Source organism: Sardina pilchardus, chromosome 2, assembly GCF_963854185.1.
Source record: "Sardina pilchardus chromosome 2, fSarPil1.1, whole genome shotgun sequence".
In the NCBI taxonomy this organism is placed as follows: Eukaryota; Metazoa; Chordata; class Actinopteri; order Clupeiformes; family Clupeidae; genus Sardina; species Sardina pilchardus.
This window is the reverse complement of record NC_084995.1, coordinates 22,744,206-22,769,850: the sequence shown is the minus strand read 5'-3', so window position 1 is coordinate 22,769,850 and position 25,645 is coordinate 22,744,206. Positions and strand designations below refer to the sequence as shown.

At 43.8% G+C, this 25,645-nt stretch overlaps 2 protein-coding genes across 2 annotated transcripts; both read left to right on the top strand.

Moving 5' to 3' along the window:
- Positions 1-8,609: 8,609 nt before the first annotated feature.
- On the top strand, positions 8,610-11,567 carry LOC134067167 (cathepsin Z). The gene is made up of 6 exons (XM_062522269.1): positions 8,610-8,778; positions 8,880-9,043; positions 9,232-9,411; positions 9,774-9,924; positions 10,136-10,301; positions 10,714-11,567. The coding sequence occupies exons 1-6, from the start codon at positions 8,642-8,644 to the stop codon at positions 10,825-10,827; spliced, it is 912 nt and encodes a 303-aa protein (XP_062378253.1). The 5' UTR covers positions 8,610-8,641; the 3' UTR covers positions 10,828-11,567.
- Positions 11,568-12,326: 759 nt separating this feature from the next.
- On the top strand, positions 12,327-23,801 carry abhd8a (abhydrolase domain containing 8a). Its single transcript, XM_062522255.1, is given in 7 exon segments — positions 12,327-12,611; positions 19,138-19,416; positions 19,480-20,064; positions 21,089-21,259; positions 22,755-22,971; positions 23,231-23,356; positions 23,358-23,801. Coding segments are annotated over 6 exon segments (1,452 nt in total). The 5' UTR covers positions 12,327-12,611; positions 19,138-19,150; the 3' UTR covers positions 23,445-23,801.
- The last annotated feature ends 1,844 nt before the right edge of the window (positions 23,802-25,645 follow it).

Here is a 25,645-nt window from a genome sequence, read left to right as displayed (position 1 = left end):
TGTAAGGCTGGGCTTAATGTGCTTCCAGGAGAGGAGCCATGGAGGGCCAGTGTGTTGTCCCGTCGCCCCTTCCTTAAGTTTGCAAGAAGCCCATATAGCGCAGAGTGCTGTTGTAATCAAGTCTCTCTCTCTGCCGCAAAGACATCAACTGTTACTTGAAATTATTAGTCTCTCGTTTAATGCTACATGATGATGGATCACTTCAGATGGTCTGGTTTTAGTGTTTCAGTGGTCTTTTTCCCCCATTGTGGGGAAGTATCACCTTTAAAGAGAGGAAATGGGTTTGGACACTTATGGGGGTGAGAAAGAGTGTGTGTGTGTGTGTGTGTGTGTGTGTGTGTGTGTGTGTGTGTGTGTGTGTGTGTGTGTGGAGGGGGGGAGGTTATATGTGAACTGTGGCTGCCAGAGAGTGCAAATGTCACTGAAGTACATTAGATGACACAGACATCTCCAACATCCTGTCTGACTGATCCATCTTCTGAGAGACATCCTTTTGATAGCCACTTTACCACCAAACTGTATGCATTGCCATAGTTGCAACCTTTTTGCCCTTATAATAGTTTTGCGATCATAGTGACTTTTATTATCATATAAATGTTAAGTATATAGCACTATTAAACTGTGTTTTTCGAATAAGCACATTTCTATGCCTTAGTGGAGATGCATTGATATTTTGGCCTAACATCGGTATGGGCAAATACCTTATTGACTGGTAACAACCAATAGGCAAATAATAATGTTAGGTTTACCAATGGTAGTGACTGATGTTTATGTTGCATTAGTTCTGCACTAAACTGTGTTAGCTAAATGTTTGTACATACGACCACATTTAGAGATAATGCTATGAAATGGTTCCGTTTTTATAATAAATACTTTTGTTTCCCTGCCACGTAAGGGTATTATTAACAACAAAAACCACCAAGTAAACAAACAAGTTTAAAAATGTCAGTAGTGGTGCTGGTTATCGCTCAAATTGTTCTTTAAACTTTGTTTTGGCCCATAATGTCACAATTGGTGCATCCCTATTCGTAAGTAGATGCAAGGGCGGTAACAACCACATTTTCTGATCTTATGCTAAGAAGAAGGACTTTACTGTGTTTTGTTTAGTATTTCGATTTTCCACTCATGATCATTCTGAGAGATTGCTTAGATGTTTAACTCATAAGTAAGACAGCATGTGGTCAGAAGGACCGCAGACTCCTGTCTACATGTACTCTGTGGTGCATGTGGTTTTCCATGTGTCAACTCACCTTGAGCGGCGTCATATCTCTGAAACATTAACAACTTTCACTGTCCTCCGGGGACCGGCCTTAACCATCAAACCATGCATTATTAAAGCACGTTCACAAAGGAAACCAACTCAGAGACAATGAAGCTTTTAACACAACACTCATGGACCTCCTGCAATGAGTGCACAAGTCACTAATGACCTTATCTTTCACTCTTAGGAGACGCTGCGCTCTGGGCTCTTAGATGTTGTGTATCACTGAGTGGTATACAAGTTTGTTTCACATTACAACGTCTTGAGAGGGCCTACTTGGAAAGGCCTCCATAGGTCACTTTTACAGAGAAAAGAAAATAGATAGAGACAGGTTTTAATTCAGGCATCAGCAATACTTTCCATTGAACTCAAGAGATTACTGAGATATCAGAATCAAACTTTGGGACACTGTTTTTGTATAACTTTGATCGGACGGTTGGATGCACGCAGACAGACACACCTGAGTCTCTCACAGCATGGATGAGTGGTTGATAATGATGAGGTGAAGGCATCATCCATTGGGCATCATCCTCAGAACCCAGGTAATTCTGGAACTGATAGTCGTATTCATGCATCATCCTCAGGACCCAGGACATTATGGAGCTGGTAAAGTCAGAATATGCCACAACAATCAGATGTCACTTCAGGCTCTCAGGTTATTTTCAGATGTGAAGTTGTGCTACAGTACATATCCATGCAACTGCTATTGGAGTCCCATTAAAGAAGCTTTGAGAGTCGTATACCTTCAATTTCCACAGCATTATTAAGTGGTAGCGAGTCAGATTGCTAATATTGCTTAATGGTCTCAGGTAAAACCTACTGGACAATAGCCTACAGGGTCAATGCAAAGCACACCAATGGAACATTTATGCAGTTCCTATAGTGCACTTCTAATTTAATCACCAGTCATTCATTTATTTATAATTGGAGCCATTTGCTGACCTCAGCAGAAACTGAGTTGAGGTAAAGGCTTCTACAGCATATGGATACAGATCACACTAATTATGTTTATAGTGATGGTATGCATTTAGTAACTCATTCAGCAGGGAAGTATGTGATGCATGTAGATATAGTGCAGACTGTCCAGATCTAGATGTATCAGGAGATTTTGCTTCAAAGCCTATGGAAGGATTTGGATGTACGGCAGTAAGAGTGCTGATTCTAGACAAAGTCTGAATCAAAAAAAGACTGATGTTCAGAAAAAAGTCAGCAAAACAGCTTAGAACACAAAATGGGATGGCTGCCATGCCTTTTCTATATCTATTTAATTGTCTGAGTTATTTGACAATTGCAGAAAAATCGATTCTCTCCAGGTGGCATTATATGTTTTCATATTACAATATTTCTACAATCAGATTCACTTGTCTCAATGTACTTGATGAAAATATCTAACACATCCATCATAAAGTCAGTAGACTGTGAGTTAAACTGTGCGTCCTTGCATTATCTTCATACAAAATGTGATCAATCAACACCTACTACATGAGTAGTACATGAGTACCTCTCTCAATGTTTGCCACCATCAAAACTCTATAATTTCCCGCATATAAGCTGCATTGTGTATAAGCTGCAAGACAGTGTTTTTTGCAAGTTAAAAGAAACAAAACCATATTAACACCATATTAACTGCCCCTCTGTAACCTCATAGCTGAATAAATTTAGCAAAATCAATGTATAAGCCGCGGCTAATAGTCGGGAAATTACGGTAGAGCCACAGATACATTTATAGTGATTAAATGACTATACACTCATTGGTTCAAAACATTCAGTTAAAAACCTGCCAAAACATAATGCTGTCAGCATATGCCATGGCAGCATAAGTCTCTTTAGGTGAAGCATGATGCATTTTGGTGGTTATAGTGCATTTTGCACATTTCTGTGAGGCTAACCAGCAAGCAGGCACATTGACAAACAATTCATTTATTAGCTAGTTTTTACTGTGACTTCTAGTAGTGATAGAACATTTTTATTAACTCATTTAAGGGGTACAGGGGTGAATTCACTTCTGTTGTATACTATTTCTCTGTTGGTTGCTTTCTCTAATGTTACAAGTCTTTCACTTGTGTGAATCTCTACTTTTCCAGTAGAAACATGATGACTGTCACGTATTCCCTGGTTTTGAAACCATTTATTCTTAGACCTTTCAGCGCCTTTAACTAATATTGCGCTTCCCTTCTGGGTGCACATTCGGAAACTTTGAGTGCGGAAAAAAACACTAATTTTTGATGTTGTGGTTATTGTTTTTTGCCTCTGGCAAAGAGCTGGGGCCTGTACTACGAAGCGGGGTTACTGGCTTAGCTGGGTAACTTCGAGAGTAAGTTGATCACGTGTGGCGTAACTTCCCGGTTAACCCGTACTACGAAAGGTGGATAGGTTTTAACCGAGGTATGCTGCCATGGCAATTTACGCTGCATCTCAAACCTGCTCCGAGCAGGTTATGATCTTGGTTAACCCGAGGTTTGCGGTTAACCACACCCCACAATGTCGACGTAGGCTACTTGGAAGATACATTATTGGAGCGCAAATTGTAAGCGCCTCTCTTCGCAAGGCGAGAGTTTTTTAAGACCGCCAGAATCTTTCTCCATATAATATTCTCTATGAAAGATAGCCTATAGGCCTACATTCTCAGCCGAGGGAATTCGTTGCATTTGTCAGCTGATCGAGGCAAAGTGGAGGCTATAAGCATTGGCAATATAACATATTTTCATAATTAAGAAATATTAATGCAAGCTATAACCTATAAACCTTCTGAATGTTCTTGAGTTTCATTTTCACCTGCTGCCAGCGGCACTGCCGTTGCATCTAAAATGTTCACAGGATAGGCATACACTAAATCAGTCAATGGGGCTAAACATTCAATTATCCTTTATTAATATGTATTAATATACATGGCATGAATTGTGTTGCATCTGTAGGACTCTTATGAACTCAAAATGTTTTTATTTCAACACATTTCAGACATTCCGCAAGCTATTAATCCTCCGTAACACATAGGCTATTTAAGGAACATGAAATAAAACTTTACTTTCATATATCCGATCTGCAATAGCCTACGTTGCCAACAGCCTTGTCTTGCTTTGTTTGCTGCCGACGTTTTTGATGTATCGTAAAGTGGGTTTTAATTCCTCGCAACTTTTTTATAATCATTGCTCATTCCTTATGCGTAAAATAGCGTGATCGCGTCATCATTAAAATTGGTGATTTGCGCTGCAACCCGCCCATTTTCTGTGAACGCGCACCAACTCCGATGAGGTTAACCCCAGTTCAACAAATCAACTTCTTACTCAGCGTCGTAGTACCGATTAGCACCAATGAAGATAACCAGGTTTTGTCAACCCCGGTTTAGCAAAGTAACCCTGGGTTACATCTGGGTAGGTTGAGCTCCCTTCGTAGTACAGGCCCCTGTTGTTTTCACCTCCGGCAAGTGATGTTTTGTTTTCAGTGCAGGATGTCAGTTTTTCTGGCCCATGAAACTTGGTGGAAAGGTGTTGAATGGTCCAAGGATGAGCCCATTACATTTTGGAGTAGATCCAACTCAGGAGCCACCTAAACAAATTTAGTTTTGTGTTTGTTATTATTGTGTGATAAGGCAGTCATGCCTGGTTTGTATTGATTCTACAACACTGCTATCAATCAACAAAATGAATTTCTTTAAGGATAGTCTCACGCAAGAGAGTGCCTTTGGAGTTAACATAGTAATTAATGATAGTTCTTCTATACACCCAGTATTCATAATAAAGCATTATAACTCATAAAGGGTTATAAACCATTTATAAAGCCTCATAATTATTGATATTATATATAACTATTTATATACTCATGATTGCATTCATAAAGCATTACAGCTTGAAGTGTCACAAAGCATCATAAAGCTTTGTTGGGTTCATTGAAAAGTGTTACCCAATAAATTAATGCAACAGTGTAGCAACCTCTATGTATTAGCAATGTCAAATGACCAATATTGTGTAGGCACATCATCGGGGTAATGTGAGACAATGTTTCCATATAATCTGCCATTATAAAGGTGAGGTCTAAAGATGATTGGAAAGTGTTTGTTTTGATAACAAGGCTAATGAAAATGAAACCATCACTAGGGTTTGAGTAGGCCTTTGCCAATTTAACCACAGTGCCCTGGAGTGAGATGTTGCCCTCTGATATTTGATATTTGACCTTATCCTTGGATATCCATGACCTTGGGAACTACCTAATCAATGCATAGCCTTTGAAGTGATCAACTTTGCCACCTGTCAAACCACCTGGGAGACAAGTGCACTTCTTGTGCTCTGAGCGTGGAAAAATATAAATTTCAAAGAGCAACTAATTGGTAAACTACAACCATTTATTTCCATTACATTGTAAGCTGAGCTTTAATCAGTAGGCCTATTCTAATGGTCTCCAGTGGAACAAACAATAACAAAGATGTTAATGGAAACATGCAAAACTGTAAATGGTTCACACATGGTTTTGAGCATTACTAATGGCAGAAACTGAGTACATAATATATTATTATTAGTTCTTTGGAAAGGTTTATGGAGCTGCAGCCATAAGCAAAAACTAAAATAAGGTCCACACTCTCCGAAGAGCTGGAGCAAGCTGTATGGTCACTGCGCCCTCTCCTGGCATTACAGGGAAACACAAGGCTGACGCTGTAGAGCCATAATCTTTGGATTCAGGAATGAGCATGCCAAAAAAGACAAAAGGTGAAAAATGCTCTTAACAAGACAAGGAGGAATTTCTCTTCTCAACTAGCGGGTATCAGTGAATGTCTTAAAAGAGAAACAATAGCAAAAGCCACTATGCGTATGAACATTAAGATATGACTGAGTTCAAATTGGATTTGGATGTGGCTGGATGTTGTTAAATACATGTGTATTTACTAAGGAGAACCCATCAGCTGGGAACACATATCAGGATGACTAATACATGTTGCAAATTCATTTAACACCATCTGTCATATTTTTCTTAATCTAAGCAAACACTGTCTTAGGTCAACAAGCCTCTCATGACCAAAATCATTCATATTTGATGACTATATATCAATCGTCAACAAACCAACACTGACCTCAGTTAGCACCACATGTCCTCCTGAATTGCCTAGTTATATTTTTGATATTGTCAAAAACAAATGTTGCACTGCAAATGCTGCACTTGACCATGATGTGTCAAGTTTTGCTAAAATTAGGCTATGCATTTGGCAATAAGGCCTACTCCAAATAAAAGTTTTAGTTATTCCTTTTTTTACATGAACAGTTTTATAGATGCATTGAATGACCAGATTGAAACTTGATGGTAGTTGCATTTCATGTCATATCATCCTAAAATAGAATAAATGTGTTCTTACCTGCAATACCATAACACTATCACTGCAATCTTGCTTTTTTCAAATTTGTGAAAGTAGGAGGCTATCACCATGCACATAATGACAGAAAAATTGAACAGAAATGTTTAAGACTATAAGACAGTGTTGTTTGTGGTCTTGATTGTATTGTTCATTGAGTGGATTTGTTTGGCATCCGTAGTGTATTACAGTAAGATGAGGAACTTCTGTCCACTTCAACTGACTGTTGGACTGGCCTTAGATGTATCTTCCCCATAGACCAGTGGGGTGTCCTACGAAGCTCGATTAGTGGCTTAGCGAGATATGTTGCGCTCAAAACCAGGGTATGCTGTCATACGAAAGTGGATTTGTTTTAGCGTCGCTGTATCACCATGGTATCTTATGCTCGCAACCAAACCTGCTCGGGAGCGGGTTATGTGCTTAGTTATAGCTCAAATCGTGAAATATCACCGCCCTCTGACCAATTCTAACCAATCCATTATCTTGAACAACGAAGTTATCTCACGTGTGCTAATTTGTCATACTTTGAACAGGTTCGGCCCCGCCTCTGCAAACATTTTGAATCTCTTAAGTATGTTGTGCGTGCGTATGTTGTGCGTGCAAATATGTCACTACTATGGACATGCATACCATGCAATATCTGATGACCATCGACTTTTTGATGTTATAGGTTAGACACTAAAAAAGACCACCCTAGATTTCGCTACCGCTCATAAATGCGGAAGTAATCGTTTTTAAACCTAGGCTGTCTTGTGCGTCTCCACGTTTCCCGATTGGTCAAAATCACCCCAACCACGAGAACGCGCACAGATCTGAGCTGAAAGCCTAGTTTGACAAATTTATCACATACCTGCTGTCGTAGGATCACTTAACTTAATACCCGAGTTGAGGCTTTGTGCAGCCTCGATATGTCTAGATAACCTAGATTTGTCTAACTTGCTTCGTAGGACACCCCACAGGGGTCTCAAACTCGCGGCCCGCGGGCCAATTGCGGCCCGCGAGACGATAGGCTATTTTGCGGCCCCCGGCCTGAAGTCGAAGCTTAATGTTAGTGCGGCCCGCGGAGATGCAGCTGGGCATTTTATATTTTGTAACAATCGTGGGCTGGGCTCTATGGCTGCGCTACCATAGCTCAGGCTCGTGACAACAACACGAATTTGCAATTGTTTACTTCCAACATGTTCCAGCCCGCAGCTTTCTGTCAAAATAATAATGTAGCCTAAGCCGCCCCTTGAGGGCATTTTTTATGCGATAAACGACACGGGTTAAAAAAGACGGGAGGTACGGTGATAAATCTCATTTGTAGCCTAGACTCCACCTGCTAGACATCAAGTGTTTCGATTCAAGCAACGTTTTCACGAACTAGCCCCCTCATTACAAACTACACGCAGGAGACGTGCGGTTTGTAATGACGCGGAAGCGATCATGCAGGCCATAGTTTTGCACAAACTGAAGAAGAAATACATCAAATGTTGAAACAAAAAATCACGTTTGATGAGGTCTTGGGTCTGTTATTCACATATCTGATTCTGAAGTATGTCTGCCTTTTGGAGATTATGATCGATCGTAATTGACAGTGATCTGGGTGCGTCTGTGAAGGTGCGTCTTTTGAGTGAACGACAGTGTTTTCTAAGCGGCTACCATGCTTCGACCCTCTGCCCAACATAAATGGAACATAAATAAGTAAAACTGCTCAAATATGTTCAACATTCAGTATTTACTGAGAGGTGCATAATTCGAGGTAGTTGTCATCCAGACATCATATGCTGATACAGTATTTACACCTTCGTAAACCACAGACGGGGGGGGGGGGGGGGGGGGGGGGCAACCTATGCGGCCCCCCAACCAGTTGATGTTGGTTACAGTGGCCCCCAGCTCATTTGAGTTTGAGACCCCTGCCATAGACAGTAAAATAAACCCCAGAACTTGACTACTCAACAAGTTCTACTTCCGCGACGGTAGGTGGCAACATACGACTGAATGTCTTACATCGCATTAGAAAGAGATAGGCGGAGAGAGACGGGACACTTTTATAGACAGCCATGGCTTCCACCATAATATTGTTGTTTTGTATTTCTTGTTTGGTTCAGTTATGCGTAGAAGCGACCAACGTTTTAAGTAAAGTTTCTTCTGATTCCTGTTACAAACCCATCCAGGACAATAGACCCAAGTTTGTGAGGTAAGAATTGTCTTAGGCTGCGTGACATATCAGGCTTAAATGTTATGAGTTCCAAAGCTCTTTTCTGAAGTTTCTGCTTTATTTGATTTAAATCACTGAAGGACATATCCACGGCCCCATGAATATGTAAATGTCTCCGACCTCCCGGAGACTTGGGACTGGCGGAACGTTAATGGCAAGAACTATGTTAGCATCACCCGAAATCAACATATTCCGCAATACTGCGGTTCATGTTGGGCCATGGGTTCGACCAGCGCCCTTGCAGGTAAAACCACCCTCTTGCAACAACAGGTGACCAATCCTCCAAATTCTCCACTGTAGTGTAGGCCTAGGTCTACTTCTGGAAATAACATTATCAGCAATTGGCCATCATTGCGACATTCAGTCAGTCAAGGATTAACTGAGTCGGAGGCTTAAATAAAGATTTTCTAATACTTCTTTGTTCTTTTTCAGATCGTATTAACATAAAGCGCAAAGGCGCATGGCCTTCTGCATACCTGTCAGTGCAGAACGTGATTGACTGCGGCAAGGCAGGATCTTGCTTCGGAGGTGATCATGTTGGGGTGTATGAATACGCCCACAGGAAAGGAATTCCTGATGAAACCTGCAACAATTACCAAGCTAGAAACCAAAGTAGGTATTAGTTTAATTTATAACAGCATTTCCCACATTTCATGGAAATGTTTAATTTAAACAAATAATTTTACAGAGAACATCCTCTTCTGTGTATTAACTGTGTATTAAGTGTTTGCGTGTTGCGTGGTGTGGAATTTGTAAAAAAAATTTACCCAGGTCATGAAATTGGGAGTTAGGATTAATGCACTGCATTGCGCAGGGTGTCATTAAAATTAAATTTGACCCCCCCCTCTCATGAAAATGTAAACACCAAATTATCCAATATTACTTGCTCTTAAATAGATCAATAGGCCCATGTTTATCATGTTTGCAACATGTGGGCCTAGATTAATTCTCTGTTTTGTTTTTAATTAATTTAGTGTGTGACACTTTCAACCAATGTGGGACATGCACCTTCTTCGGGTCATGTGACACAGTGAAGAACTACACCATATGGCGAGTTGGTGACTATGGGGAAGTGTCTGGGCGAGACAAGATGAAAGCAGAAATCTACACAAATGGACCAATCAGGCAAGGACCCCACTGTACACACTTTCACTGCGCACATTATTAATACGCACATTATTTATATACTTTGTCTAAGTACATTATTTAGTGTGCCAGACGACTTGTGTGCACAGAAGGAACAGTTAAAGTCTTACTTTCTGTCAGTATGTCCCTGGGAAATTGATACCATGATTCTCACCCATGTCTGAAATGATGGTTTGGAAATGTGTTGTAGCTGTGGCATCATGGCCACAAAGGGGTTGGAGACCTACACGGGGGGTGTTTTTGCCGAATTCCACCCCCTCTCCATGATGAATCACATTGTGTCCGTGGCCGGCTGGGGCGTGGCAGAGGACGGGACGGAATACTGGGTGATGAGGAACTCGTGGGGAGAGTTTTGGGTGAGTCTGTTGACCTCATCAGCCTCCGTCTGGCTCAGTCACACCCATTGTGAGCGATGTTTTGCCTCACGATAGTGAGAAATGTGACTGCAGACTCAGGCTCTCACACCACACGCATGTCAACAGTAATATGACAGTGATGGGTTGTTGACCAAAGTGAACTGGTGATCTAATACCAACTGTCATAAGGAGTCAATTAAGTTAAGTTTTCTTAAAATTAGTTATTACAATGGTGTTACTATTTCTCATTCTAATACAAATACATTTAGTTTTCTAATGTATTACAAAATATGCAAATATATTATATGATATTATCTTATGTATTATATTGTGAAATAAACCTAATCCAGATTGGCACCATTTGTGGGGTTTTTTTTTAGCACTGATTGATATGTTTTCCTTTCTGTTTTAGGGAGAGCATGGCTGGGCCAGAGTTGTCACAAGTGCCTATAAAGGAGGCAAAGGAAACTGGTACAACTTAGCAATTGAGAAAAGCTGTGCCTTTGGGGATCCAATCCTGGCATAACAGACTAACGACAGCAACAGCAGCACATTGCATTTACAGTATATACCACTTCTCACAACGCTCAAAGTGCTTCACGGTGAAGGGGGACCCTCCCTATCCACCACCTGGGTGATTCACAGCAGCCATTATGCGTCTGGCACGCTCACCACACACCAGCTTGAGGTGGACTAACACTCCCATTTAGTTGTGTTTCAATTTGGATGCCACATGATGTCTTGATAAGATGTTTTTAATCTGTGAGTGTGTGAATGAGTGAGTGAATGAGAATGCATTCTGCAAAAGATTGAAACAGAAATGAGTGAGAAATGAGTTGAGAACTGAAGTGGTTATGAGAAAAATATGATATGAAGAAAGATAAGTTATGTGAAAGATATGATATGAATATGATATCATATGAAGTTATAAGAATGTTTATTGAGAACATGTACAGTGATTGGAGATGTAAATATCTTTACAATACTATATAAATGAACAAGAACCAATCAGTAGTTTACTGGTAATCAGACATACTAGTCTACATCAAAAGTGTTACTAGTCTACATCAAAAAGTCTCTCTTCTCCAGTGGAACAGCAATCGTGTCTAGGGCCATGTCATGACATTTATTAACCTTTCCATTTGTATTTTAACTTGTCTCAGTCGGTGCTCGGTTGCCAGTGAGTTCATGTCTATGAGCGTGGACCACTACTTTCATGAATTTGTGTGAGGTTGAATTAATAAAATGTCACAAAGCTCTCTTCCAGTCAACCATACCTTACAAGCAGCAATCTTTTGATTATTTTCCATGAAGCAATCTATACCCTGATTACATAGTGGTCTTGGTCAGTAGCTGAATTACTACTATTTAAATTCATAAGAAAAAAGAAATCAGTCCGATTTCCTGGTCAGTAAGCAGGGGCGTGACTAGATGTGGGGCCCAGGGTGGCACGGGAACCCTCTGAATCCAATCCAAGTACCAACCCACCAGAGTGATAGTTGGGCTTGTCAACATTAACATCTACAAGTAAAATTGTTTTCTTCGGCAAAACAATTATTTCGTTTTGATGGGCTTTTGCGTCTGTGTTCAGTCGAGATTTTTGATATTTGATATTTTGATAGTGGTAGATCTTTCACTTAATTACATGTTTTTCTGTTATCAATGCAAATCACTGGGCTCAAGAGCTGTTTTACTTTTTATTACCCTTCTCTGAGTCTGTGGCCCAACCTGGCCACCCTATCAATTTTCTTTTTTGTCTGGCACAGTCTGTGAGGGGGCACATTAGACACACACAGATCTATCGAGTCGTTTTGTAACACTCTTTGGAGCATACAGTGGAATTCTACAGAATTCTTCACTTCCTCCTCCAGACCTTAGCAACAGGAGGGGAGTATGCAGTAATTGGCTCACACACGCGATGTAGTAGCCAGCAATTCGCTGACTCCGCTGCCACTCAAGCCGGGAAGGGAACCGACTGAAGTGCGCTGTGATTGAGGAAAACAAGGACACAGAGGTTGGCAGAAAACCAGCCCGTGTGCTCTGCTACAAGGGATGCTCTACCCTGACGCATCCTTATCGGCCATCGCCATGGAGATTTCGGAATGTCATGGGCTTGAGAACCCAGGCATGCATGTATATCTAATCCGTTTTATCAGCTGGTGATTGTGTTCATTTTTGATTGCGCACTCAGTTAAAATCCGTTAAATACATTAGGCTATCAGGACAATACGCAACAGATTATTTCACTGCGATTTTTTTCTTAAACGCATGAGCTGTCCACTCTGCATCCAAATATCGCCTATATTACAGGTAAGGCAATTTGCACATTCGCTATGCATGTAGTGCATCAGATACGTATGCAAGCTGTATGGTTGAAGTGTGAAAAAATGTGCAGGGCAGGCCCACATTTTGTCATTGAAAGACACATCATTGAATAATGTATTATTAATACGATCAAGTACAATCTATAGCTCTATTTATGTTTGAAGTGCATAAATACGTGTAGGCCTATGTCATTCATGTTAAATAAAACGCTGCATCAATAACGGTGCTGCGAGATGGAGGGACATTGTACAGGGTTGCTGGGTTGTTTGTGCAGTCGCTGTTCTGTAGGTCAGTGTTATAGACATTAACGGAAAGTATCTGGTTAATAATATACAACATGAACTCATGCATATACAGTGCCTATAGAAAGTCATCATACCCTTTTGAAATAGTCACTTTTTTTGTCTTACAGCCTGAAATCAAAACCCATTTTTAAAAAATATTTTTCCAGTTTTATTTACAAATTTAGCTGTACAACATCAATATAATGAAAAAAAAGTCAACAGTTCTGAAAATTAATAAAAAATTAAAAACTAGAAAAACAGGGTTGGAAAAGTCATCATACCCCTGACTTAATACTTCGTAGAGCTTCCTTTTTCTTTCTTTATAGCCATCAATCTGTTTGGATATGTCTCTATTATAGCTTTGCACACCTAGATTGGGGAATATTTGCCTAATCTTCCGTGCAAAATTGTTAAAATTCAGTCAAATTCTGTAGGGAACGGCGATGGACTGCTCTCTTCAAGTCAATCCACAGATTTTCTATAGGATTTAAGTCAGGGCTCTGACTTTGCCACTCAAGGATATTCACCATCCTATCCTTAAGCCACTGCTTTGTTCTTTTGGCAGTATGTTTAGGATCATTGTCGTGTTGGAAGGCGAATGACCTGCCCATCTTCAGCTGTCTAGGAGAGGGACGCAGGTTTTCCTCAAGAATGTGGGTGTACTTGGCAGCATCCATTTTCCCTTCTATCCTGACCAATTGCCCAGTCCCCGCTGAAGAGAAACATCCCCACAACATAATGTTGCCCCTACCATGCTTCACACTAGGTATGGTGTGTTTTGGGTGGTGTACTGTGTTGGTTTTTGCCAAACATAGCGCTTGGAGTTCAGTGCAAAGACACATCTGGAATATTCTGCTACCATGTGGAAAAAGCTTTTATGGTCAGATGAGACTAAGAATGAACTTTTTGGAGACTAAGATTGAAGTTTTTGGACTGAGCTCCAGGCGCTAACCAAACACAGTATACACACCCAAACACACCCAAAACACACCATACCTACTGTGAAGCATGGTGGGGGCAACATTATGTTTTGGGGATGTTTCTCTTCAGCGGGGACTGGGCAATTGGTCAGGATAGAAAGGAAAATGGATGCTGCCAAGTACACCCAAATTCTTGAGGAAAACCTGCGTCCCTCTGCTAGACAGCTGAGGATGGGGAGGTCATTCGCCATCCAACACGACAATGATCCTAAACATACTGCCAAAAGAACAAAGCAGTGGCTTAAGTATAGGATGGTGAATATCCTTGAGTGGCAAAGTCAGAGCCCTGACTTAAATCCTATAGAAAATCTGTGGTTTGACTTGAAGAGAGCAGTCCATCGCCGTTCCCTACAGAATTTGACTGAATTTTAACAATTCTGCACAGAAAATGTGGCAAATATTCCCCAATCTAGGTGTGCAAAGCTATAATAGAGACATATCCAAACAGATTGATGGCTGTAATGAGCAAAAGGAAGCTCTACAAAGTATTAAGTCAGGGGTATGATTACTTTTCCAACCCTGTTATTCTAGTTTTTAATTTTTGATTAATTTTCAGAACTGTTGACTTTTTTTTCATTATTTTGATGTTGTACAGCTACATTTGTAAATAAAACTGGAAAAGATTTTTTCAAAAATGGGTTTTGATTTCAGGCTGTAAGACAAAAAAAGTGACTATTTCAAAAGGGTATGATGACTTTCTATAGGCACTGTATGTGCCTCTATGCATCTGCCTGTCTGTGCGTCTTTGGCGCCTGATCCATCAATTATGCACACCCTGTTATGTGCAGCCTGCGTGCACAAACATCATCTGCGGAGATCAGCGTGCCTGGTATATGTGGGTTAATGTAGCCTACTGTACATCATGTTCTAATGAATGTCGATTAGAACAGCACAGGCCCAGTCTGACGCTAACCAAACAAATACTGAGACCATTTGGAGTCATCGTGAGTGACTCATACAGGTAATGGGTCCATGTCAAATCACTCCATGCAAAATGGTTTGACCTACATATGCATGATCAATTCGAGTCCCTCTGTGAAGCTGACTCATTGGTGTTGAGACATGTTTTGAATGTAACCTAAGCCAGTGGCAGTGAATCATATCATTCTGTTAAATGAGGCAGCATATTGCATGGGTTAAGGTGCACTCATACAAGTGGAGCTCTCCGTTATATGCATATGGATGAGACAGCAGCAGAAATGATGCTTGTTGTTCTTGTGCATATGTCTACATCTCTACAAGACCTTCCAGGACCCCCCCAAACACAACATCCTGTGTGAGGTTATTGCCAATTACTGTCCACGGTGCAGATGAATGGCTAGAATAGCCTATGTTTTGTTTGGTTGCTGTGTTGCATTTCGTCTTGCTGCTGTGCCCCAGTGCTGCGTCACAGGTTTCTAGATGCCCGGTGTGTTTTGCCACTTACCGACGACAAGACAGGGCCCCGTTGCTACCCTCTCCAGTGGGCCCCCTCCACGCATCGATCCCTGTGCTATTTCAATGCCTTAATTAACTCTCCCACCGAGGAGCCGTGCAGGGCTGTGCACCTGGCCAATGTGCCAATCCGTCATCTCATTTGCAACATCGATCCTCACACACACACACACACACACACAAATACACACACCTCATCCCTTCTAACCTTCCTGCTCCCCCACCCACGGCGCCTTCAGAGTCTTCTATTGAACTTGCTGTCAGTCAAGTCTGCCCATTACCATTGCCCTCTGCCCCTATAATACCTCCCACCCACATCAGTACATGTATTCCTGCTTTAACGGTAAAGATGGAGTATCGTATGTCCCACATATGGGGTTTAATATCTCATTGGATACCAGGCATCGTTGGCTTTGCTCTGCAGTTCTGCAGGGTTGAACAGCAGGCCCTCATGCTTCTGTGTTTTCTGCGTTACGTAATTCACTTGGGGGTCAGGGAGTCCTGCTGCCCGGTTGCCAGGCTCTCTCTAGGCAGCCCCCGCTGTCCACACTATTGATTGGCGGCGCTGGAGTGCTGATGCCGGCCCTCCCGGGTCCGCCCCAGGCCCCGTGCCAGCAGCCAGAGCCCTTTCAGCGTGGCGCCGCCCCACCTGCAAACAATCAGCTGTCTCGCGCTCTCGCCAGGTCTGTGGTCACTCAGGGTCGGGTCAGACAGGGCTGGGTTGGGCTGGGCCGAGATGGGCTGGGCTGGGTCCTAGGAGACCGGTAGCCACAGAGGTAAGGCCTGCAGGAGGTGTTTCTGAATGAACAAATGACCTTTATTGCACAAGTACTGTATGTCCACACAAGTGAGGATGTTAGCTGCAGACATTAGCAGCTCTCGGAGGAAAGACGCAGGTAATGTGTAGACAGTGTTAATATTGACTCAGTATACTTGCATAATGTCCCAAGTGTCAGTGGTTGTGTAACAAGCATTTGTTAAAGCTGTGCAGCCTCTATGCTGTAAATGCTTCAAATGTTGTGCTATTGTGAGGCTTTGTTGGCACAAATGCGTCACTCACTAACAACATGGCATGGCAGCGCCTGCACAGTAGGCAAGCCTCTGCAGCGGGCCCAGCATGTCCCCTGTGTCTCTCCGCCTGCCAACAGGGATTTGAGCAGCATAATGCATACGCTGACCCTGTTCTTTGAAGTAGAAGCGGCGGAGCTGCCTCTCGATCATGACTCCCACACTGAGACCTCCTCATGAATATGGATCCCGGCTCCTCGCAGCGCGCGCACCCTGCATCCGGCCCCGACTGCAGAGCCAGCCGTGAGGAGAGTGCGCGATCACCATGGAAACTCAGAGTCGTATCAACGCGGACCGTTACCGTACCACATGCATGCGAGGGTTTTTCTTTTTTCCCTGCGTTTGTTGCAGGGATTGTGTTCTCACAAGGGAACCTTCGAGAATGACTTAGAATGATGGCGTTGAAGGGACAGAGCTTAACTCGACAACCTTGACGAGTGAAAAGGATAGATCACCACAAGGGCCCATCGATGGGCGATCTCTGCTCTGCCACAATGAGAATAATACACACAAAACACACGTGGAGGAGTCATTTCACAGGCATCTTTGAGAATGAATTATTGAAGGAGTAAAAACCGCCTTTCCCCAGCGTGTTAATTATGTATAGGCTAGAGGAGGAGGATGCTTCAGGGGCTATAGTGGGGCTGGTGTCTATGTACTGTAGGTGTAGCTGAGCTTATCTCATTCTCACTGCTGTTACGAATCTCCTCTTCGTCCGGTTTGCTCTGTTATTCTCTCGTGCTATCATCTCGTCTTGTCTCGTCTCGTCTCCTCTCCGCTCCTCTTCTCTCACCTCTCTCTCTCCCCCCCACACTCCTCTCGCTGCAGTCTCCCCCGCCCCTGCATTACAGCACAGCCCACTTCACAGCAACAACAGCAGCAGCAGCAGCAGCAGCAGTGCTAGTCTCTGGAGCCTCAGATACAGTAACCGCAGGCACGTGGGCCGGATCTGGCCCGAGTCTCACGCAGCACCCCGCCAGATGTCATGTGGGACTGTACCACCACTCCCCGCTCTACCGCACTGCACTGCACTGTACAGGATGTGCTGATGATGCGGGCGAGACGTGTCAGCTGTTACCGTGCTCTGCCCCGGGGTCCGGGGAGTGTTGTTGATATCTCCCCACCGCCACAATATCTTTGCCCGCAGCTTTTTGTCCTCCTAACAGCCTGTCTGTGAGTCTGTGAGCTGCTGTACTGTGGTGGCAGACAGAGGCTGCTGCGGTCAGCAGGATGCCCGCCTGGTAGCCATTAGGATGAAGTGTGTGTAATGGTGGATGTGCACTGGGAATTGAGGAGGTCCTGATGGCGTGGCTGCTTTGTGAGAGCCGTGGCGGAGAGAGGCCGCGTCTCTGCATCTCAGCATGCAACGTTTGATGTGAATAACTTCTGACAAGGCTTGATTAAGCTGAATTATGAAACCGGCGACGAGGGATGAAATAATCCAGATGTTGCTGTATTCTTCTTGGAAGAGATGCCAAGTTTCATAGAGAAAACTGAAACAGCATACCAATTTATCCTCAATGTAATCATTCGCTGTGTTTATAAGCGTAGAAGGGGTTTGTGAAAATACTGTTATTGCAATTGGTCTGTATGCCAGAGTGTCAGTACGTATCCACATATTCACATGTTTCTAATAGGCACTGTATTCAGCCCTCTTTGTTAGACCAGAAAGCTCTGAATCTCCTGTTAGGTAAGACCAGGCTTATTGTTTGATATGCAAGTCAGATGTAAGTTATTATATACTGTAACTAATAACACTACAAATAGAGGGCAATTATTTCTTCTTTTGCTGATGTCCAAAGCCTTACTAAATTAGGCAAGTGGCAGTTTTAATCTGTAATTTACAGAGCTTGTGGCTGACATTCAAAATGTCTAGACCCATTCTAGTGTTCTTTTATCAAATTCGAGGCCCTCTTGGATCTGCTCTTGAATTCCTTCAGTGCTGAGTTAGGAGGGAGCTGATTGGTCTTCCTCTTGTCTATATTTAGATGCTTTGGATGGGTGGACATTGGACACCCCTTTCTGGTGCAGGCTAGCCACCATTGAAAACCAGTTTAAGAGTGATAATTGCATTCAGTGGGATGGAAGGCATGGAGCCAGTCACGTGCTAATGCTAACCTATTGCTATTAATACCAAGGAGGCCATGTTAGAAGAGCCTTGTCTAATTATAGTATGTCTCTCTGTCAGAATGTGAATCACTGCCCTTTTGACAACACCGCCAGTCAGCGCCACGAGCACTGGTCATTGTCTTGCGGTTTAAGGCTCAGTGACTCAGATGTACTGTATGAGTGTTGTTTGGGTGAATGTGGGAGCTGAATTTGGATCTTTGAGCCTCGAGTGAGTACTATTCCATTGAGAGGTTTGGCAAAACTCTTGAAACTGTTATATGCTGCTGTGTCTGGTTCCTGGAAAATATTCTTGATTTCTCCTCCTACTCTCTGGCGAAAATGCGTTTCTGTGTTATAGATTGAAACACAGGAATGGCACGGAATTGTGCATCTGTCTCAGTACCACTTCTTGAAAATGTTTTAAGAAGCACTTCCCTCTGTAAACAAAAAGGGAATGTTATGGAATGTTAGAGAGACAGAGAGAGAGAGAGAGAGAGAGTACTAGTAAACAACATTTGTTGGCATGTTTATCTGTGTGGTGTGTGGGAGGAGAAAGAGAGAGAGAGAGAGAGTGAGTGAGAGAGAGAGAGAGAGAGAGAGAGCGTGGGTTAAGGTGGTCTTTCTGTGTCTCTGCAGGACGTGAGGCACCATGCTGACCAGCATCACGGACGGGATCTTGTGCTGCCTGACGGGCAAGACGGGCAGCGGGGTGGTGCTGCCGGTGGAGTCCTCGGGCTGCACGGACGGCTTTGAGTTCGTGGAGGTCAAGCCCGGGCGCGTGCTGCGCATTCGCCACATCATCCCCGAGCGCCCGCCCAAACCGGACCCAGAGCCCATCCAGGACCGGGAGCCGAACCGGGACCAAGAGCCGGAGCAGGAGCAGAAGAGCGAGCTGGGCCAGGACCAGGGGAAGGGGTCAGGAGGAGGGACGGGGGAGGAGGGGGAGGGGAAGGAGGTGGGCGTGGAGGAGGGGGGCAGCACGGTCCACTGCAAGCGCAAGATCACCGTCTACCGCAACGGTCAGCTGGTGATCGAGAACCTGGGCGACGTGCTGCACTCGGAGATCCTGCAGTGCCAGAACGGAGACGTGGAACCCTGCACCACCCTGGAGGTGGAGCTCGCCGACTACAACAGCGCCACCGCCGCCACCACCCCCGAACCCAAGCCCACGCCGCTGCCCCCTCCCGCGTCCGCCGCCAACGGCTCGAGCGCCGGCGGGCCGCCGAAGCCGGCGCCCCCGCCGCGCCGCAAGCGGAGGAAGCCCAAGCGCACGGTGATGATCGACGCGCAGCGCAAGATCTCCAGCTGCAAGGGCACGGACGCCGACGTGGCGCTGTTCTTCGTGCACGGCGTGGGCGGCTCGCTGGACATCTGGGGCAGCCAGCTGGACTTCTTCTCGCGCCTCGGCTACGAGGTCATCGCCCCCGACCTGGCCGGCCACGGCGCCAGCACCGCGCCCCAGATCGCCGCCGCGTACACCTTCTCCGTGCTGGCCGAGGACCTGCGCGCCATCTTCAAGCGCTACGCACGCAAGCGCAACATCCTCATCGGGCACTCCTACGGGTGAGTGGGCATGGAGGGCATGGAGTGATGAACTGACAATATGCAAATGGGGTATTCACCTATTTAACTGACAGTGATGAGTACCGTATTTTCTCAACTATTAGCCACGTCTTAAACATTGATTTTGGTACATTCCTTCAGCTTTGAGGTTAATAAACGGGGGCAGTTAATATGGTATTAATATGGTTTTGTTGCTTTTAACTTGCGTAAAATACTGTCCTGCAGCTAATACACAATGCGGCTAATACACTGGGAATTGCTGTAAAGGACACAAAATCAAGCATTTTCAACCTGCATGTAACAGGAGACCATTATTAGCTAGCTGTAGGAGAGGATAGTGTTTTACCCCTGTCCCTCTAATCTTTTTACTGTGTAATTACAAATATTACATCTGTGTCTCCTAACTCTCATGTTGGTCAGTTGGTAGTGTATGGCCGTAGATCTACTCTGCAAGCATATTTGCTGTCTCAGTTTGTCAGTCCCTGTAGCTGAATAATGGCTGCTGCTGACACAACAGTTTTTACTGGCTCACTGAAGCAATCCTGTGCTCTCATCTTAGGATTTAGAGAGCCCACATGCATCAATATGAGAGAGCCTGCAATATCTTTGTCTGTTCGATTTCGATTTTAGTTTTACAATCTTCTTTTTAATGACATTGCATAGAATGCTACTAGGTTTTTGAGGTTAATGGCCCGATCTGTTGTTCAAGACAGTGAATTAATCTGACACTTTAACACATGCAGTCAGGGAAAGCAGAGGAGTAGGGAGATGCATAGGTGTGAAATGTGCTGAAAATGGTGCCAAGTGATCTGTGGCAGTGTGTACAGTAAATCCTCATTTATTAGCTCCAAATTCCTCCTCCTCTCAGTCTCTCTCTCCTTCTCTCTCTCTCTCTCTCTCTCTCTTTTTCTCTCTCTCACCAAAGTCACTTTATTGGCTGTTCATGTACTGTGAAAGGAACGGAAAAAGGTACCGTGAACGACAATGAACTCTCTCCCTCTCTCTCTCCCTCTCTCCATCTCAGCGTGTCCTTCTGCACGTTCCTGGCACACGAGTACCCTGAGCAGGTGCACAAGGTGGTGATGATAAACGGCGGCGGCCCCACGGCGCTAGAGCCCAGCCTGTGCTCCATCTTCCAGCTGCCCTCCTGCGTGCTGCACTGCCTCTCACCCTGCCTCGCCTGGAGCTTCCTCAAGTAAGACGCACGGCATGGCATGGCACAGCACGGCACAGCACGGCATGGCATGCAAACACTGCAGGGGAACGCCATCAGGGCAATGTCAGGGGAAACAGTATTAAGTTATGAAGCATTCTATGTTGGGAAAGATATCTAATTATGAATGTTATGTTACGTAATACAATATATCATCCTGAATTCAATTTTGTGGGAATTTCCTTTTTTTTTTATCAGTTTTCAACGAGCTCTGTACCCATTTAGCACTATGGATGTATCCAGTTCGTAAAACGGTCACTGTAGTCAGTTATACAATTTTAGCTGTTATTTTAAACTGAAGGAGCTACTTAGTGCTTACTTCATTATCACATATCAAAATATCTGAACTTGGTACTATTGATTGATTACAGTTGACAACATTTATGTTAACCGATGTGTGCAACTCCAGTACAAAAATCTCATGTTGATTTCAGATGAATGCATCATATGGTGGAGCGATTAAGACACCTTTTGATAAAATACACACAAAACTGATTATTGTAAATGGACACAATGTGGGGACTTGATATACAAATCATTGTTTAAGTTGATGAATTTATATCGCTGTATAAAGGTATGACAGACTTATTAAAAAATTGCAATTCAAAGCCAATGTATTGCTTTCTCTGGCCCATGTGTACTGGGCAACGGTTCATCAACCAGGCAAAGTCCAATGATTACAGTTTTTCTCGCTTGTGTCAACTCTGACATCACATTCTCAAAACAATTAATACAGATCTAAACAGAAGCACTCTGGCCAAAATGACACATTTTGCTGGCAAAAGACTGTAACACATAACCCATTTAAAACCAAAAGCGAATTTTGCCTTCAAACAACACGTATAGTCAGATCACTGTGTGTGCTTTCAACCATTACACACTAGACAACAAAATGCAAAACAGTTTTCAGTATCAGGCAGTTTGTGCTATTTCTCTCTAATTTTTCAGATTACTCAGAATTATTACTCAGCTTTTTCATTCCTCTCAAGACATAACTGTCATTGATGTAAAATCTACAGTAAGCACCTATAGACAAGACAAATATCATACATTGAATTACAACTTTTCATTGAAATAGACCTACAGTAAACACTGGACTTGCCAACTTTACCGTCTTCTTCACCAAAAATGGCAAAACAGTCATGGCTCTAAATGTACAGTACCTTATGCTTGAATATAGCGACACAGAACAGATTATATCTCTTATGGATAACAGTGATTGCTGATTGAAGAATTGTGCACTCAAAGTTTCACACAGTGACATTAGAAGCTCATAATTTTGCAAGCAATATCGATTAGCTGTGACTAACTGCTTTCCATTTGTTCAACACTGGTAATCCAATCGAGCTTGGAGTTTTGCCATGAGAACTGTGTTAAATGTTTAGGAAAATGCTTTCATGAAGTGCATCTAAGCAATGGAGAAAAAAAACGTTATCACATTTGGGTTAACTCCTCCCCTCTCCCTTCATCTCACCAGGGCTGGCTTCGCCCGTCAGGGTGCCAAAGAGAAGCAGCTCCTGAAGGAGGGCAATGCCTTCAACGTGTCCCCGTTTGTGCTGCGCGCCATGATGAGCGGGCAGTACTGGCCCGAGGGGGACGAGGTGTACCATGCCGAGCTCACCGTGCCCATCTTGCTCGTGCACGGCATGTACGACAAGTTTGTGCCCATGGACGAGGACCAGCGTATGGCAGAGGTGAGAGACCAGACCACTTAGGTGCACTCAGATCGAGACGGTCTTTGCATGTTATAGTTTCATGGTTCTCGTTGTAGCATATTGATAAAAAAGTTGTTATGACACAGCAACAAATATTTGTAGTTGTTTTAATTAGGGCTCAACTATAGTAATGTGAACTGACTGACTGGGTTAGGGTCAGTTGTTTATACAGTACAGCCTGTTGATATGAGTCACTGTCTAGTGGAAAGCTTCTGACAACCTCACTTCCTCCTTTCAGATCCTGCTGTTCGCCTTCCTGAAAGTCATCGAGGAAGGCAGCCACATGGTGATGATGGAGTGTCCAGAGACCGTCAACACCTTGTTGCACGAGTTCTTCCTGTGGGAGCCGGATACTTCCAAAAAGGACTCGACCGCGGCCAGAGCCATCACCGCCAGCCAGACCCCCTCGACCAATGACACAACACAGGCCTCCAAAGGCAGCAGGCCTCTGAACAAGTAGCCAACAAGGTCTGGCGGAGCGTCGCTGATGATGTCCTGACGAAGGCTGTTTCATTTGAAAATGGCTGGTTTGCTCTTGGTCTGCACCTGTTGAAGGCGGAGGGCTGTTTTAGCGTGAGAGACAAGGGTGAGTGTTTCTCGAGCGAAGCTTGGAAAGGACGCCCCCCCGCTCTTGAGCAAGAGAGTGCGGAAATGTAGAAGCGTTTCCGCTTGAAGTGAGAGACTAACAAGGACTGATCCACTTCAAGGACAAATATGGCGGGTTGGATGTGTCAGTCACCTTCACGTTAAAGAAAAATTAACATCTTTTGGTCCTTGTGGTGTCAAATCAACTGGACATAACGTACACATAACGTTCTATTAGAGGACCCAAAGTCACTCTCTGTGTTTGTGCGTATATGCTGGTGGAGCACTTGGTGGGATGATTGTACCCCTTTGTAAGCTACTGGTGAACAAGGTGTAAGGGGGACCACTTTTTAAGCTATGACAAATATGTCTCTCCCTGAACCAACTGTTTTGTGGCCCATGGCTAGTTGCTCAGTACTGTTAAAGCTTAGTAATGCTACAGCGACCACTAATAATAGTAATAGTAATGTCTTCCCTCAAGTTACAAAACATGATCATCGACCACTGACAGGGTGCAAGATACATGCATGGTGTCATGGTAACATTGATATCATCTATCTTAATCCCACCTGATCTGTCTTTGGTAAGGGAACAGGTGGCTGAACAACATCTCATGCTCATTCATTCTTACAGAGTATAAGCCCCATGCGTATTATAAAAATGGGGTGTCTTAATTCATGAAGGAAGTGTCTCTGGAGAGACGGTCCAGTTAACGCTGCGTCTTCATATTGAAGCCAGTAGAATTAGAGGGGTGGGTGGAGGGCGGGAGGTCGAGATAGCTGCTGTTGAGTTGATGAGAGCTGCACGGACTTCAACTGATATCCTGAGACTGAAGTTGACTGCTAGGACATGCGAGAAGTCCTTGATCCTGAGATACGCAAGCACAAATGCGAGACAACACTGAACGATTCAGAGACAGTGTATTTGACAGTGGAATGTCTTGAGAACGCTTTGAGGGACCAGAGCAGGAAATCCCATTGTGGATTACTAATGCCATTTTAAAAGTACATGACAATCATGGCACCAGGGTGTCTGTTGTGTCTGCCATTTTGTTCATATTGCTGGGTCCACAATCTGACTCTAGATGGGTGATGTCTGCCTATGCAAAGCAAGGGGAGCAGCTGTTCACTCAGTTACTATGTTACCATGCCAACCATGTTATGCCAACCATTTCCAGACTTGCTCCAGAGAGCAGTGTCTTTTCACCTGATTGGGTTGATATAAGCTTACTAGCATGTAATAAAGAGACCCTTTCTTGACAGGTCTATTCATAAGTAATAATACTTACTGTAAAAAGTAAGAATTGGTGCACAAAAAAAGATATCTTAGTATTGTGGTATTAAGATCGACAAGCCTATGTGGAATGGATTTTAATATATCAAATAACCAACATTAAGCTTTCTTTGTACAAAGAGCCTCTGACATGATCTAATGTACAGCTGAAACACAGATATAAGCTTGTTTCTTGAACTCCACTATCTAAAAATCCTAATTCCTATTTTGGAAGGGACATGAGCAGATGTTTGCAGTGAAAGCTGCCCATTGCAGCTGGTCTATTGTGAGGTATGGGCTTTCTGACATTCAGTCGGGTGGGAGAGGATCCAGGCAGTGTGTTGCAGCGTATAGGCAACACTTATCAGTTGTCAGTATGAAGCTCTTGACTGTGTGGTGGTGAGGCTGCAGTACTGCACGCCGAGAGGCTGTACTCGCCAGTCTCCGTCCCTTTGGTCCTTAGTGCACCACCTCCAGCTGTGCACTGGCACCAAACACAGACAGCGGAGCGGGGCTCATATCAGTCGTCAGAGGCCATGCAAGGTTGACGTCTGTGGTATTAGCTGCTCAAGAGACTTTCTGCAGGTGTAATCTGTACACATATGCCCCCCCACCCCCACCCCAAATCTCAAACATCTACTAAACCTGTCATGTTCCAGCACCCCTGTTCAGTGCTGACTCTCCTGAATCAGGCCCCTTTACGCTGTCTGGAAGGAATCTGTGATTGGATTTTGTCCCTTTCCTTTTAAGGTTTAAGAGACAAATCTGTAGTCACGATGCTTTTAACACCAGAGAA

Coding starts and splice junctions, on each gene's coding strand:
- LOC134067167 (XM_062522269.1), top strand. CDS start 8,642: ATGGCTTCCACCATAATATTGTTGTTTTGTATTTCTTGTTTGGTTCAG. Junction 8,779..8,879: donor AATAGACCCAAGTTTGTGAG/GTAAGAATTGTC, acceptor AAATCACTGAAG/GACATATCCACGGCCCCATG. Junction 10,302..10,713: donor ACTCGTGGGGAGAGTTTTGG/GTGAGTCTGTTG, acceptor TTTCTGTTTTAG/GGAGAGCATGGCTGGGCCAG.